The 17,527-nt window shown below is 38.5% G+C and overlaps 1 protein-coding gene and 1 long non-coding RNA gene across 8 annotated transcripts in view; both read left to right on the top strand.

Moving 5' to 3' along the window:
• Positions 1-8,026, top strand: part of LOC117439638 (uncharacterized) — a 31,492-nt gene extending 23,466 nt beyond the window's left edge. Inside the window, exon 3 of the long non-coding RNA XR_011642666.1 lies at positions 192-8,026. This is a non-coding gene — a long non-coding RNA (uncharacterized lncRNA). The remainder of the gene's footprint in view (positions 1-191) is intronic.
• Positions 8,027-9,825: 1,799 nt separating this feature from the next.
• Positions 9,826-17,527, top strand: part of LOC117440363 (ATP-dependent RNA helicase DDX1-like) — a 34,665-nt gene continuing 26,963 nt past the window's right edge. Inside the window, exons 1-14 of one of the 7 annotated variants that reach the window (XR_011642699.1) lie at positions 9,826-9,921; positions 10,225-10,259; positions 10,519-10,582; positions 10,666-10,695; positions 10,807-10,887; positions 10,982-11,068; positions 12,246-12,322; positions 13,181-13,287; positions 13,999-14,137; positions 14,429-14,459; positions 15,008-15,109; positions 15,217-15,308; positions 15,392-15,625; positions 16,181-17,419. Coding sequence is in view for 1 of the 7 variants with exons in the window: in XM_071202001.1 (XP_071058102.1) it covers positions 11,053-11,068; positions 12,246-12,322; positions 13,181-13,287; positions 14,003-14,105 (303 nt within the window). In the remaining 6 variants the exon portion in view is untranslated. Of the gene's footprint in view, positions 10,260-10,287; positions 10,385-10,518; positions 10,583-10,665; positions 10,696-10,806; positions 10,888-10,981; positions 11,069-12,245; positions 12,323-13,180; positions 13,288-13,998; positions 14,138-14,428; positions 14,460-15,007; positions 15,110-15,216; positions 15,309-15,391; positions 15,626-16,180; positions 17,420-17,527 lie in introns of those variants that run through there. The other 6 variants (XR_011642698.1, XR_004551249.2, XM_071202001.1 and 3 more) reach the window with 6 other exon arrangements.

Here is a 17,527-nt window from a genome sequence, read left to right as displayed (position 1 = left end):
GAAATGGTCATTATGTCAAAGATATTGCCTAATGCCTATCACAAGTAACCAGAGTACTTTGAGAAACTAAGGGTCTAAGTGTCAGATATCTGGTATTTTAGTCTGATAAATATTATATAATTAATACATTGGTTAAAAAATAGTGTGATTCATTTGTATATAATTTCATTATTTTTTCTAACTAAATACAGGAAAAGAAAACATACAAGGCAAAGAAGAACAGTAGGTGAATTCACTGCAGATGGAAAACGGGGACAACTGCTGTATGAAGAACAAACAAAAAGATGGATGCCAACAAAGTATGGCAGTGGCGCATTATGTGTGTAGACAAATATTCGAGACATCCAGAACCTTTCCATTGCAGCAATAGGATTGGATTGGATTTTAATGTAGCATCCAACAACCATCAAAAACTGGATATAGGTTTAGTGACAAATGAGGTCATACTTGAGGTCTGTGACTTTGCTAAAACAGTAAACAAGAGTAAAAGGCATTTTTTCACACACATTTTAGAGAACAATTTCGATCTTGATTTGGAAAATGATCAACAGCGGATTGATTTTACATCTCAAATTATGCACAAAGTTAAAAACTTGATTAGGAAACCTCCTAAAGATAAAAATGAAGTGTTCACTCTTTTTGACACACCATGTAATCCAGAATGCTCGAGCATTAATGAACCGAACATGGCATCCACAAAGCATAAGACTGAAAGTATCCTGGTGGAGACGGATGACACTGATGATTGGGAACATGAAGAGGAATTACAGTGTTCACACGCAACATCCAAAGATTGCATTAAGGCAGAAAGTCTCTTGGAAGAGATGGATAGGGAACAAAGTGATGACAGTGACTATGAAGATGAATTCAAGTTTTCAGAAGCACAGTCAGCAGAGAAACAAAAATATGATGATTTTTCCAAGTTGTTTCCCTTTTGTGAGAAAATTGGTCTGAACCTTGATTTTGGGTCAAAACAAAGTCTAGAGCCAGGTTTGTTGACAAAGGGCATAATGTTAGAGTTAATTCATTTCACCAGAATTCTGACTGCATCCTACAGCCCTATTGTTCTGGATGTTTTGGAGCACAATTTTGAACTTGATCTAAAAAGTCAACAAGAAAAAAGTCGAGCTTTGTTCAAGATATCGCACTTGCTGAAGAAAAGAACGAGATTTTTCAACATTGGTACCAAAATAAGCCCAGAGTTTAAAACTGAGCCGTTTTCATTCCAGACAAATCCCTTCAAAAGACACAGAGAAACAGCTCTGTCTGATATGGAAGCTCCGCAATATCAGTTTAAGGAAGTGACAAAAAGAAGGCAGTCTGATTTAAAAAATAAACAGGCAATCAGAAGGCGCAAAAGAGACATGGAAACAAACACACTCTCTTATCACACTCACTTGTATAGCACTAGAACAGCAGAGGGAGATCATTGTCACACTTGTCCTGTAGGAAAGTCTGATTCAGACTCAAAATGTGACATGGAACAAGAAGTAATGGGAACAGAGGGAAACTGTTCTTATCCCCTGGGATCATCTCAACTAATCTTGGACAAAGCCACAGATTCAGGAAACGTTTGCAAACAGAATCAGTCACAAAACCCCAAAAGTTCTCTGGGCTACGACATTCCTAGAAAACCAGAATCAAACTGTCTTCATGTGCCTTTCCTCAACACCAATTACATTGTATCCACTTTACCAACTGATAACTTAAATGTGATTCCACCACTTGCGAGTCAACATAATGAAGGAGGGCATTGTGGAGTTGAGGAGAAATGTCAGACTCCAATAAATGTTCCAAACAAGTCAGACATGGAACAAGAAGAAATGGAAACAGAGCACGGCATGTGGAAGTTGCGTGCTAACCGTGCAAGAAAAATCCTCTCAACATTCGTGTTTAGTCCATACTACAACACAAGGAAATTTGCCCTTGAATTCAATGTTGGATTTAGTGCAAAGAAGAACATCAGTGTTGACAACTTGCGTGACAATCATCTGCTCGAAGTTGCTAAATTTGCCATAGCAATGAATTCATCCAAGCAGGATTTCATCATGGAGATTCTTGAGCACAACTTTGACTTCGGCCTGCAAAGTGAATACCAGCGAAATGTATTCACATTAGAAATTATGAATCGAGTGAGAGAGCTGGAAAATTGTGAAGATGCAATTAAATTCTCAAATGAGGTTTTTGAGCTTCCTGGTCGTCCTGGTATGGGCAATGTAAAACCTCAACTCTGCAACATAATGAAAATAGAAGAGTGTGAGTTTTCTCCGCTGCTCCCACCTCATTCTCAAGCTAACACTTCAGAACATATTTCACAGAAAAGTTTAGAACTTTATCCCTTCTGCCAGGAAATAAGTCTGAAACTAAATGTGTACACTCCACAGCAAAATAAAAAACTGGATATTGACAAACTCTCCAATGGATCAATGACTGAGGTGACAAACTTTGCAGAAAGGTTGTGTGGAAAGTTTTCCCAGATATGTCTTGACATCCTCAAACACAACTTTTGCTTTGATTTCCAAAGTGGAGATTCTGACCTGGCCGGAGATATTCTTGCACGGATTCCTTTTATAGTGGATAAGCAGAATCTATCAAATTGTGCAATTCATATAACTGGAAAGGACACCACAAAAGACTCTACAACAATGGTAAAACTTGATTGCCACAGGAACCCACATTTAGATGCATGTGGTGATGGATCTTCTCAGTCTGTGGAAATAGTCCGACCGGTAGGCAGATCTCCTGACTTTGTACAGCAAGATGAGCTACATTTAAAGTTGTGGAAATGTCGAGCTAATCACATTAAGCAAATCCTCTCAGTACCCCATGAAGAACATTGCCCACTTTATTCTTTTTCTCGATGTCAGAAACTAGGCATTGATTTCAATGTAGGATCTGGAATAAAACAAAGTCTTGATCCCAAATTGTTGACCAATGGTATCATGGTTGAAATAAACACCTTTGCTGCAGCAATGCTATCGGCTCAAAAGCACTTCATCACAGAGATACTGGAGTATAATTTGAATCTTGATTTTAAAAATGAACTGTATCGCAGTGCCTTTACACAGCAAGTATGGACTACACAAATGAATATCAAGAGATTTTCCAAACCTCGGTTGGTGAATACTCTTTTTGAACTGCCTTCAAGTCTGCCTGACTTGATGTGCCTACCAAATCCTTCAAAATACTGCCCCAAATGCTTTCAAGAAAGAAGTCATAAGCTTTGTCAGAATGACTTTGACCCTAGTCATATACATCATCCTCCTACTCATACCACGGCGGGCGCTGTCTCTGATGATGCAAACTACACAGGACAAAAGACTGTAAGGGATCGATCTTCTACCTTCTTAGGAAGAGAGGAAACGATTATGGACAGCTACCGTTGTTGCCAAAAGAACGGTTTTATGCTGTTTGCAGACGAACACCAACCAAAATCTAAGATTGATATACCTGTATTGACATATGGGATTATGAATGAAGTTGCCAGATTCACCAAAAAACTGTGTGGGACTAAATTTAGCATCATTAAAGACGTCCTTGAACACAACTTCAACATTGGCATGCAGGGGAGAATTTTTTTTCCTACGATGTATTTTCACAGAGCGACACCAGACTGGTTCAATGAAGTTTATGTTATTCGTCAGTATGCCCGCAAACAGGAAACTACTCACAAGAAAAGAAAGCTTGCACTGCAAACAAAGAAAACAAGAGCAAAAAACTACACTTGTCCTCTAGAAGAGTCTGATCTAGACTCAGTCGAAATGACAGATTCAGAAAACCTAGGCATTCAGAATCACTTAAAAAAAACAAATGGTTGTTTTCTAAGCTCAGACATTCCTGGACAATTAGAATCAAGTTGTCTGGGTACTCCCGTGCCTTGCCTCACCTCCGATGATATCTCATCCAGTTTACCAAATGTAAACTCAAACGTAAACAAACCCTTTGCTAATGAAGGAGGGCGTTGCGGATTTGATCAGCTGGCACAAACTTCAAGAAATGAAATGGACAAAGGTGACATGAAACAACAAGAAATGGAAACAGATAACTCAAACCTTAACCCACCCTTTGCAGATCAACCAATTGAAGGAGGGCGTTGTGGAGTTGAACAGCTGACACAAACTTCAAAAAATGAACCAAAAAAAGGTGATATGAAACGAGAAGAAATGGAAACAGAGAACAACTTGTGGAAGTTGCGTGCTAACCGTGCAAGAAAAATCCTCTCAACATTCGAGTTTGGTCCATTCAACAACTCAAAGAAATCAGGTCTTGAATTCCATGTTGGATTTGGTGCAAAGCAAAATATTAGGGTTGACAATTTGCGAGACACTCATCTGCTTGAAGTTGCAACATTTGCCTTAGCAATGAACTCTTCCAAGCAGGATTTCATCATGGAGATTCTTGAACACAACTTTAATTTTGGCTTGCAGAGTGAATACCAGCGAAACATATTCACATTGGAAATTATGAATCGAGTGAGAATGCTGGAAAACTCTAAAGATGCGATCAAATTCTCAAATGAGATTTGTGTACTTCCTATTTTCCCTGGTATGGGCAATGTAAAACCTCAACTCAGCAACATATTGAAAATGGAAGAGGGTGATGTTGCTCCCGGGTTCCCACCTCATTCACAAGCTAAAACTTCAGAACATTTTTCACAGAAGGATGTTGATCTCTATCCCTTCTGCCAGGAAATAGGTCTGAAGTTAAATGTTAACAATCATCAACCAAATAAACTGGACATCAACAAACTGACAAATGGATCAGTGGCTGAAGTGACAAACGTTGCAGAAAAGTTGTGTGGTACTTTTGAGCAGATTTGTCTTGACATTCTTACACACAACTTCGATTTTCATTTGCAAAGTGGAGATCTTGACCTTGCCAGAAGCATTGTTGCCCGAATTCATGCTATAGTGGAGCAAAGGAATCTAACATGCTATGTGAATCCCTTCAAGGGACCAAAGAAACTAGGAAAAGAACATCTATTGGGGATACTGAAATTAAAGAACAACCTTACTACAGATGGATGTAGTGCTGGTTCGTCCCATACTGCCATCACAAACCAAGAAGTAGGCAGTTCTGCGGTTGAACATACAAATGAACTAGATTTAAAGCTGTGGAAAGTGCGGGAAAATCGTATGCAGCAAATTCTCTCAACACCTCATACTGAGCATTGTCCATTATATTCTTACTCTAGATGCAGGACATTAGGCATTGATTTCAATGTAGGATCTGGAAAAAAACTAAATCTCGACCCAAAATCGCTGACCAATGGCATCATGGTTGAATTGAATACGTTTGCCACAGCACTGATATCAGACCAAAAGCACTTCGTCACAGAGATATTGGAGTATAATTTTCCTCTTGATTTAAAAAATGAACTGTATCGCGAGGCGTATAAAGAGCAACTATGGACAAACATGAGGAACCAAGTAATTAGGATGAAAATGTACTCTGTGAATAAGCCTTTTGAACTGCCTGACTTGATATGCCTACAAAATCCTACAAAATATTGCCCCAAATGCTTTCAAGAAAGAAGTCATAAGACTTGTAAGGTTGACTCTGACCCTAGTCACATGCATCATCCACCTACACATACCAGGGCGGACGCTGTCTCTGGGGATGCAAACTGCACAGCACCAAAGCTTGAAAAGGTTCAGTCCTCTTCCTTCTCTGCAATAGAGGAGATGATATTGGAATACTTTCCTGCTTGCAAGAAAATAGGTTTGAACCTGTTTGTTGACAAAGACCAAGCAAGAGATAAACTTGACACCAATGTACTGACTCGCGAAATTATGTTGGAAGTGGTTGGTTTTGCCAGATCATTGTGTGGAACAAAGGGTGACATCATTGGTGATATCCTTGAACACAACTTTAACATTGACTTGCAGGGGACAAGTCCTGCACGTTTGTTCTACTCTTTAGCCCCAAAGGAAGTTGGGCCTGACTGGTTTAATGAGGTCTTTGAAATTCCATTTCAGTCTTCTCAGAGACAACTTCCAACTTGTAAATCGACTCGGCGAGATCAGATTCAGGATGCTGGATGGAGGGAGGTTCGTGAAAAAAGAAAGCTGGCACTGCAAACAAAGAAGGAAAAAGACACAATGACAAGTGATAATCCTTATAAGATACAATACAAGAGTAAAAAAACGATGCGTTACAGTAAGGTGATCTGTTATCCCAATTGCACGGAGATAGGTTTGGATTTGGATGTAACAAACTGCGGAGAGAAAGAAAAACTGCACTTGAGGCTATTGACCCACACTGTAGTGTGGGAGATAAATAAATATAAAAAAGAAAAAAAAGGACGCTATTTGCCAAGCACTTGGTATGACATCCTTGACTATAACTTTGATATTAGCTCCCAACATAAAAGAAGCTGGGAGTTTTCAATAGCTGTAACGACCAAAGTCCAATCCATGCTCAGAGGTTATGACAGATTCAGTAAGGTACAAGCAAACAAGATCTTCGAATTGCCATTTCTATTTTCTTCCGATGCTTCACCAAGTCATATGGAGAAGAGCCAAAATAAGCAATGTCGGCCCTTTGGTCATTTTGTGCGCCAAATGAAGTACCATTCAGGTGTTAGTTGTGTCCATTTTCTCGAAGGCTACAAAACGAAACAAAAATATTGGATCCTTCGTGATGGCACAAAGGTACAAAGAGATCCTAGGAATATTGTCCAAAACAATGGGAACCAAGTGGGTGATGGTTGTGGCAGTCCTCTCCAGGGAAACTTGCAAATCAAACGGGAGGATTGGCATCCATGTTATGGAAATATAAAACCAGAACCGGACTCAGAGGAAAAATATTGTCCTCTTCATGATGATGTCAAAACGGAGTCAAACCCTGAGGACGTTGCGCATTTTGTCCCAGGTGAACCTACAGGAGCCCTTGGACATACGTTAATGACTGCATTGCCAGATTCTGAAAGACACAAAACAGAACCAGAAGATGAGAATGTCCAGTATTACATCCTGGGTGCACCACAAGGGTCCGTTACACATCCAAACACATCTTGTAACTTAAATACCGAATGGGAGTTTGAAAATGTTGAGTATTCAGTCCCAGTGGAAACAGAAGAATCCCAGGAATACTCCATGGTTACAATAGGTCATGGCAATGAGAGCACATTAATCAAAGAAGAGGAAGATAATGTTCCTGTTGACTTATACCATTATGGTGGTCAATGAAAGTGCAGCAGGCATCTACCAGGGTTACCATAAATGGTATGTGTGTTTTTCATTACAAATGCTATTTGCTGCCTTATTGTTTTAATTGTTGGTGTAGAATGAACTTGATGATCTTGCAGTAATGTCTTAATGTCTTGCATTGTAAGACATTAATGTATACTTGTACTGTAAATACAAAGACTCAAAAAAGTGTCCACAAATATTGATGTATGATTAAAGCATAGTTTAAATGCATAGGGGTATTACATATTATATGTTGAAGCATTGTGAAGCATGAATAATTGTAAATAATTAAATCTTCTTTATTTATTTTTTGGCAGTGGCCCACTTTTGGTAATTTCCAAATGTGTACATATTTGAACTTGGATATCCTGACGCTTAACTTTACTTAGCGAAAAGAAGATTATTGTGCTTTATTCTTAAACATTCTAGTCTTGTTTTCCTTCATTTGGGCATTTTGTTCATATGTCCATATTTCTTGTTTCTATTTTTATGTTTTCTCTATTTTTCAAAAATATTTGATTAGTGACATTTTCAAGATTTTGTATAATTATGTTTTCAGTGGTGGTGTACATTGGTGAAGATGAGTGTTAGTACTTAATAAATCTGCTAATACAACAACAATGTAGAAAGTAAAAAATACCTGTATTTTGATGGATTAGTTTGTTTTTCATTTTTATTTCACCACACATGTTTGATATAAAGAATGTTCATGCATCCACTTCCTTGTTCTTTTCAAATCCAATGAACATGTACTATATAGGATAGGTTTATGACTTATTTGCTTAGTGTCAATTTCTCTGATCTTTCATATTTGAGCATCACTGCTTTTAATAGTATTTAACACACAATGTCTAATTTTAAATAATATCATATCCTGAACTCAAGCAATACAAGTTTTAGGTTGAGTGAGGTTCTGACAGTTAACTTGTTGATATAAAATAGGCTGAAGCTGGTGCCCTACATCAGCAGCATTCTTTTAGTTTCCTTTAGGGGCAGCACACTTACACAGTTTATAAACCAGAACGATGCTACTAACTACAGATATCTGCATCTCATTCCATTGGATTCACTCATCACATAGGCCAAATGGGGGAAAAAAGGAAATCATGGAAAGGGTCTGTTTACAACATATTGTACAACTTTAGCCAAAGCCATTTTAAAAGACTTTGCATATCAGTAATACGTGTGAATAAAGCACAAACAATGTTTAACAGTAATTTTTCTTTGACGAAGACTGACCATTGAAATTATATTCAAACAGCCGGAACACTGAGGTCAAGGGGTTGTGCCTTCAAAGTTAAAGTCGTTAATTGTTACTTGGAACTGACACATGATTAGATGAGATGATTGTGACAGTAGTTGGTCAGAAATAACAGCAGTCATATCAGTACGAACCCCTGTGGTGAAACTGTATGATTCTGGCGTATGTTTATGTAACCGATGTAATTATCTTCTGTGGTTCAAGAACAATGTATACCTCGTTTAAAAGGATTTTTCAATATATAATCTAGCAATGATAATGTATAATATATACACTCATTTGCAAGCATTCAATCAAACATGCTTAAATAAACTACAGATGACATTTTTTTTTTTAAGTCTGTCCTGGAAAGGTAGAGCTTTTAGATCTTGTACCGTACACAACCATCTAAAATGGTCAAGATAAAGATGAATATATTAATGGAATAAATGGAGAGAGATGGATTACCAATTATTAAACAATTAGTGTTAATCACCTAGTTTGGTTTTTAAAAGATAACTTTTACTCCAATAACGTTTATTTATAGAAAAATGTAGATAGTTATACTTTGGTAAAGTATGTAATTTAATCCCAGGTGTATTTTTTCAAGTTAAAGATGAAAGAATGTAAAATCCTAATTTCACCTGTTGTTGTTTAAATGTTTCTGTATTTAAAATATTGTATTGGTTTTAACATAAATAACATACAATGCCATAAACATCCAATATGCAGAGGGGAACATATAACATTGAATCGGGATGCAGAGGTGTAAGAAGTGCTCAGATCTTGTACTTTAGTTAAAGTAGAAGTACCAGACTAAAAGTTCTGCATTCTGCTACTCAAGTAAAAATATTGGCATCAAAATATGAAAGTACCAAAAGTAAAAGTACTTTTCCGAATCATATTATATCATATTATAATTATTGATGCATTCAAGTGTAATCAAAGCTGGCAACGGGGCAGCTAGTTTTAATCACTTTGTACACTGCAGGGTAGTTTGTGAATTTACTTCAGGTGAAACTCAAGTCTTGTTTAAGTGCTGATTATGTTTCCCATAATTAATCTAAGTCTAAATAGTAACTAAAGGTTCAAAATAAATGTATGGGAGGAAAAGTACATGATTTTCCTCTGAATTCTAGAGTAGAACAAAGTAGCATAAACTGGAAATATTCATGTAAAGTACAAGTATTTCAAAATTGTACTTAAGTTCAGTACTTGCGTAAATGTACTTAGTGACTTCCCACTTCTGCGCATACGTTTTTTATTGTTTGCAAAACCTGAATACTGCCATATGAGGAGCGACCAGGGGTTTTATTATGAAAACCACATCCGGAAGTCTGAAACGTAACGCTGTGCTTGATGAATCTTGAGAGACACCCATTTCAAGTCCACCCCGCCCCGGCTGCTGGATCAGTTCATCCCTCTCCTGTAGCCAGATTTGCCAGCCTGGATGCCGGATGTATCACCGCAGATATTCTACCGCAGCAGGTAAATCACCAGGAACCATCGTACACAAATGTTTTCATCTTCGCCTTCTATCAGGCTTTCCTCAGCCATGTTTACTTGTGGAGCAGCACTGGACAACATTGATCAGGGAACCGCGTTTGGAAAATGTAGCTTACAGTCCAAGTTAAGTATTCTCATGGCTTGATAATAAATTAAATGCTATGATGTTTAAACACAGACATATATGCTGTCGTAGCCCTCCTTGTGTATTTTGCAATTATATATTAACCGTATTTTACGAACTAATTCACCAACCGGAACCAATGATACAAGTCTTTTTTGCAGGACCACTAAAGGAGTTGCACCAGCAGCGTTTTCGGGTAAGAATATCTATCAATCTAACCGTGTTGATGTCGAATACATTTCAAAATGTTCAAAGTTGGGCTCAAACATAAATGGGTGTTATGCCTGAAATAGCGCAGGCTGTGGAAGATTTAGATTGGCTGTAAGTCGTTCAGGCTTACTTGGCCAAATCTACGTCTGTTTTGTGATATCTGTGCACATTGTTTCGGCCTGTTAGACATTTCTGCAAGCTTAACAGTTGACACAAACCTGATTTATTAAATCATTGCGTTTCAGGCTACCTACTGACGTCCAGGCAGAGTCTATTCCACTTATTATTGGTGGAGGAGATGAGTTTATGGTAGGCCTCCCTCTTTATTTCTTATTCAAAATGTGAACACTACAAGTTTCTGTCTCATTCTCCTTTTTTATTCCCTTTTTCAGGCAACAGAAAATGGTAGTGGTAAAACAGGGGTAAGTACTTTACAGTCATTCAGATTATAATACAACTAACATTTTGTACAATATACAGTTGGCATTTAAATATCAGCCCAGGTTGGAAAAGTTAGGTCTTTATTTGTCCAGGGAAGTACTATGAGGTGACCTGCCATGACCAGGGTCTATGTCGCATTGGGTGGTCCACCAGTCAGGCAGCCCTGGACTTGGGTATGCCCCCTTAATGCTGTACAAGATACTCAGTCTATAATAAACTGTCTGACTAGAAAACATATTTAATTTTGTAATCTTTATTTCTTTCCAGGAACTGATAAGTATGAGGTGACGTGCCTTTGTGACGTGCTGTTGGTCGCTTGTTAGCAGACCCTTCACACGATGGCAGAGCGAACAGGTACAAACAGGGCCCATAGTGATAGCCCTATAGTTTAAATCTACTACCCACAAATAAACATGTGGACATGGGTTACTATTTAAAAAAAAAAATGGTAATGGTATTTAGGAACCTATCCATGTGATTTTAAGTAGAGGTGGACCTCAAATCCTCTAGGGGGTCTGGGGGTATGCTCCCCCGGTAAGATATTTTATTTGATTTTGGAGTTAAATGCATCAATCTGGTGCATTTTGAGGGGAAAATAAAGAGACTAGATCAATGGAAACACCTATATGAAACAGAACTGTATACATTTCAATAATCATAAAATCATGTCCATAACCAATAACATACCATTTCCAATATGAAACACACTGAAACTTGTTTATTTATTTATTTTTGGTTCATTTATAGTTGTGAGTGTGTCTGTGCTCCTGGATCAGCCTCTCCTGTCTCCCTCCTCTCGCCCCTGCTCCTCTTTGAGGCAGCAGCAAAGGCTAGTTTTAGCTCTCAACAAGTTTTAAAAGTGTCTCTTACCTTATATCCCTTAGTTAACTTCTTTTTTTATTTTATTCATGCATTTTACTAATCACTCAGTACCCCCTCAAATGGAAATATGTGTTTACATAAATGGTGACCAAACTGTTTGAGACCCACAGAGAACTTAGACTAAGTTAACTATCTAAACACTCAGAGAGTCCTTTACCTCACCTGAGCTGAGGTTATCCCGAGCTTGACTGACACACAGAGACCAATCAAAGGCTTTGATTTATGATCTGTATGACAGTGGCCATGTCGGCAGGCCACATCATGTAGACAGCCAGTCACCCTGTGTGAGGCAGGCCACTTAACAGGCCAGGCCATCGGGAAACCCCTCGGTCCTCCTGATGACCAGTCCGGGCCTGGGTACAGGAGGCGTAGAGCGAGGGATCATTGTCCACAAGTTAATTGATCGCAGATGGAGTCGTGGGCGCGGACAGATAAAAATCTAAAAAAAAACTAAATGGGTCGCGAAATATACTTGGGCGGCCGTTAATATACTTGGGCGGCCGTTAATATATCTGGGCGGCCCGCCCAAGTAAAGTCTATGTGTGGGAAACCCTGGTACGGTCCTAGTAGTTATCATTCATATTATTATCATTAACTAATTGGGACACTATAGCAATGTTTCTCATGTTTCTTGTCTTCTTCTCTTCAGGTAATGACCTGGGTGTGGCTTTTGAGATCCCTCAACAATTGAAGAGTCAGCCCTTCTTTGCCTCCTGCGTTCTAAAGGTAGGCTATCACTAGGGATGCTCCGATCGCCAATTTCGGGGCCGATCGCTGGAATCAGTATCGGCCGATCGCCGATCGAGTGGGTGGGGCCTAAATGGAAGATTTAAACATCACTTTAAATCTTCCATTTAAAGTGATGTTTAAACTCAGTTAATGGGGCTCATTCACTGGAGCTTCCACAAACAACAATCAACTTAATTATTACATTCAAATGATGTACATTATTCAAGTTTACATTCACTTTGGAGAATAACACGGGAGAAATGAGCGGAAGCGCTCTCTTTTCCTCTCTCTCCCTCTCTCTCTCCCCCCTCTCTCTCTCTCTCTCTCCCCCCTCTCTCTCTCTCTCCTGACAGCATCTCATGGAGCTCACTGATCCAGTAATGAGTGACCTGACAGTGAAGAATAAATATATTTATAACTAGTTTAGCTTGTTCCAGACGTAGATAAAATAGCTAAGTGTGTTAGGTCTAACTCTTGTGTGTTTCGTTCCGCTCACCGGTCCGGCGGGCCGAGCTGCAGGGTTTCTGCTTCACACACACGTTGCATACCGCTATTTTACTGTCTTTTTCGGACACCTTAAAATAATGCCAGACCGGTGAAGCCATTTTGGCGAGCTTGTTTTGCCGCACACAGAGAAAAGTGTCATGTATTTTACGTCATGTGATCGGCTCTCGCGATCGGCATGTTTAGAGAGCACCGATCGATCGGTAGAGAGTGAGTATCGGCCGATTTCGATCGGTGACCGATCGATCGGAGCATCCCTAGCTATCACATCAAAGTAATGCTGGATTAAAAAAACTAACATGTGCCAGTTTTACACCATACAAATGGCTCTCTTTCTTATCTGTGTTCAAGAATGCAGAGCTGAAGTTCAACTCTGGAGGAGAAGACTTTAAAAATGCCCCCAAGAGTGGGTTTGTTGCCATGTACCAGGCGCCACGCAGTCAAATCTACTCAGGCAGGTGTTTGGATACCACCTTATTTCATATGCAAAAAGAACAGATACGGAATGTAACTGAGATGACTATCATACACCTTAACCAGACACAATTTAGATAAAACAATCGTTAGTTTCTGTTAGGAAAATATCACTCGACACCAGGTTGAGAATCAATAATCAGGTACTAATTTATTCTTGCAAGAAGGCACAGAGTTAAATCACATACAAAGGATATGGTTTAACTCACACACATGGGGTATGTTGCTCAACGGAGCAGCAAAAAACATCCGGCTTATATAGTCCAAAACACGGAGATAAATAACAACAAAGTCATAAATCGAGGTGGCACTATTATCAGCCGCGGGTGTCGGAAAGTCGGGTCATCTGCGATGGGTCATCTGAGACGTCTTCTGGAATTATAATAAGTGAGATATGTAGGAGACAACAAGTATGTGCCTGTCTCCTCATAAAGATCAACAACCTGAAATGCCCTGCCTCCTCCTATCATAAAGAGGCAGCTACAAGGTCGTACACAGTTCAGAATCACACATGATATCAGTGCATTAAAACAAACCCAAAGAGGAGACAACAGTATTTTCTCCAACAGTTTCACAATAAAAGCCTTCTTTCGTTAGACATTTTTAAATCATATTACCAGAGCGGTCATTTTACCATTGCTAATGTAACTGATATATTCCTGCATTGACTCGCCCTCTTTTCTCTGTTTGTGCAGGCAGTGACAAAGTGAGTCAGGTGAAAGCAACATCCAATTCACCCAAAGCCCTGATCATCGAGCCATCTAAAGAGTTGGCCGAACAAACTCTCAACAATGTCATTTAATGTGCGAAATACGTGGATAACCTCAAACTCAGGTATGACTTTAGTGAGGTATTAACAACACTGGATTTCACAAACATCGGAAAACCATTTCCTGTGTAGTACTTATGCTGAGCCTTATCTAAAAATATACGTTCTGCACATTTAACAGTGTTATACTTTTTATATTTCCCTGTATTATCTGTTATAGATGTATAGACAATACCCCAAAATTGCTTTGACAGTCACGTTTTTTCACATTTTTGGGTATTTTCTGAAAACGTTTTATATGTGAGGTGCAGATGAATTAAAAGAATATGTTAACGATGCTTGTTTGTGCTCACCAGCTGTGGTCAGAAGCCATCAAGATACTAAAGGGTGAGTACACTCCTGGCTTCCTGTGTGTCAAAGAATAGATTTTAAAATACTGCTGCTGGTTTATAAAGCACTGAATGGTTTAGGCCCAAAATACATTTTTGATCTTCTGCTAAATTATGAACCATCCAGATCCCTCAGGTCTTCAGGGACTGGTCAGCTTTCTGTCCCCAGAGTCAGAACTAAACATGGTATAGCAGCATTCAGTTATTATGCTCCAAATATCTGGAACAAACTCCCAGAAACCTGCAGGTCCGCTGCAACTCTGACTACTTTTAAATCCAGGCTGAAGACTTATCTTTTTGTCGCTGCTTTTAATTGAAACTGAGCCGTTGTGTTCATCAGTAAAGTGGAACTTCTGTGTGAACTATTCATATCTTAAACTGCACTGTAACTTTTTATTCATGTATTTTTTCTTTTAATGTTTATTTTACTGTTTTTAAATGCCTTTGTCTGAATGTCTTTCATTTTTGTAAAGTTTATTTATATAGCATCTTTCAACACAAGGCAATTCAAGGTGCTATATAAATAAACTTGCCTTGCCTACACAGTGAGGGCCATCAAAGAGCACAAGATGGACCAGGCCATAATCTTCTGTCGCACCAAGATCGACTGTGACAACATGGAACAGTACTTCATTCAGCAAGGAGGAGGTATACTACTGAGAATTTCAGCCATCACTAGACATACATATAAAATAATAAGGACTTCATTCTTAATTGATCAGAATAAACACTCAGTTTTGGTGTCTTTTCTTTAGGTCCGGACAGTAAAAGCCACCAGTTGTCCTGCGTTTGTCTCCGTGGTGATCGTAAGCCCAATGAGCGTAAGACTAGATTGGAGCGTTGCAAGGTAAACCAACAAGAACTTAATGATACCTTTTTTATGGATGACAACCAGTCTATTTATGTTGTAAGATCTTCTTGTGTTTACAGAAAAAATAAGTGAGGCTGTCGATCTGCACAGATGTAGCTGCCAGAGGAATTGACGTCCAGGGAGTTCCGTATGATAAATATTTCAGATCTTCAAAATAAAACGGACCAACGGTCATCACAAAATGTTTTTATATAAGACCGCTCACTTCATCTTTCTCCAATGATTAACGTCAACCTGCCAGATGAGAAGCAGAACTACGTCCATCGTATCGGCAGAGTCGGAAGAGCCGAGAGGTAAGCGCTGACAACCTGAGACTAACTGAGTTTGTGTATTTTGGCTGAAGAGGAGATACAATTATTATTTTCCTCGGTCACCATATTAGTTTTGTTTGTAAATTCACACAATATACCTCTTTAAAATGTCTCATTACACTATGATTTAACTGAAAATAATTACATTTTAGTTTTGTTTTGCTTTTAACTTGCACAATGCGACTGGCCATTTCCTTGGTTGCTATGGAAAAGGAGAATGTAGCAGAGATACAGAAATATGCTAATTCATTTTAGAATGCAGAAACAAACTAAATCAAGCCAAGGCAGCTAGGAAAATCTGTAATTTGATATACAACCGATTCAGCAGAGGGCTTTTTAATTGATTTGATAGGAAGCAGATGCAAACATTCAAAGTAAAACTCCAATGGGCAGAAAGGTTTTGCTATAATTTGGAAGCATTGAAAGCTTGACACACACACACACACACACACTTTTGACCCTTATGACATAATTCCACACTAACCATTGTGGATTGTCTATTCTACTTGTCTTTTATTCCCTTTCCTCTTTCCACAGCTCCTGTCAGACATTGAGGAGCATCTGAAGTGCACCGTTACACAGTGCGAGCCAGACGTCCAAGTACCTTTGGATGACACACGCCCCAACTAGCACTAAAACTGTACAGATTAAAGAAATGCTCCAACAGGAAACAGAATCTTTATGATACAACGCAGTAGTGTGCAGTTATTTCTCAAGTTTTTTTCCCCACCCAGAATTATGAACATAACATAATAAAAGTTAAATAAAATTATACTATTTCACTCGGTATGCCAAACTTGTCTCTGGCATCTGTTACATACACTAATGAAAAATACTTTGTTGGATTGTGTTTTATTTTCTGATTGATGTGGTTGAATGAAATATTTAAGTTTCTTTATGGAGTAATTGGCTAGAAAGTCAATGTATTGAAGTGTCTGGGTGTATTTTTTGTGAAATAAACTGTAATAGCCTGCTCAGTTTGAGTTCAAAATCAGGCAAGTATCTCCAACAATTATGAACATCTCCTGTTTATTTCATATATTGTGTCTGATAATCATTTCTGATAAATTCATGAGAATAAATAATATTCACAGAGCAATGTTTATTTTCGGTCTGTTGTTACTGGATTGTTTTACAGCTGTGAGTCAGGCCTCCTTCACAAAGATTGAACAGGCATTTTTTAAAACTAAGCACCGTTTCTTGGCTCACCAATGAGCTCACCAATCAGCAGCCATATTAGAAAGTAAGAATAAAGAAAGATGTAGAGTTAGACCATAGCACGCTACTTCTACAATATGAAGTTCTGACCTTTGCTGGTAGAACATTTGAGGATCTGGAGCTCTTTGAATTATAATTGAATACTCTTTTATTGTTTAAATAATTTAAGATTGTGACATTTAAAAGGGCAGTAGTATTACAACGGAATGAGTTACTTAAACTTACATTGAAATGTCATGATTTAAAGCATATACAAGTGCTGCAAGATCAAACAATGTGTTGGAAAACACAGAAGTAACGAATGTATTACATTGATAGTTAGTAATCATATAATTGTGCACATTGACAAATCCCGTTTTGATCGCTGATGATGATGACACTTTTATTTTGAAATTTCCGCTCAGATCTTCGTTCTTCGCTTCCTGTGAAGGCTGTGCATCGACTGTTCTACATTTAAGAGATTCGGATGGATTTTATATAAGAAGACATCTTTTGGGACAACGTACGTGATGTTAACAAGGAAGGATAAAGTCTCCGAAAGTGTTCAGCCTACCTTTGGTACGTGTACTACCATTTGTTTCGCTGGTATTCGATCATGGCGGTTCGGTTGTGATTAACGTCGTCACAATGAAAGCATGGCGGCTGGAACTTTCTTCTTCTAGTCTG

Source organism: Pseudochaenichthys georgianus, chromosome 24, assembly GCF_902827115.2.
Source record: "Pseudochaenichthys georgianus chromosome 24, fPseGeo1.2, whole genome shotgun sequence".
Lineage (NCBI taxonomy): Eukaryota > Metazoa > Chordata > Actinopteri > Perciformes > Channichthyidae > Pseudochaenichthys > Pseudochaenichthys georgianus.
This window is presented reverse-complemented; position numbering and strand designations above follow the sequence as displayed.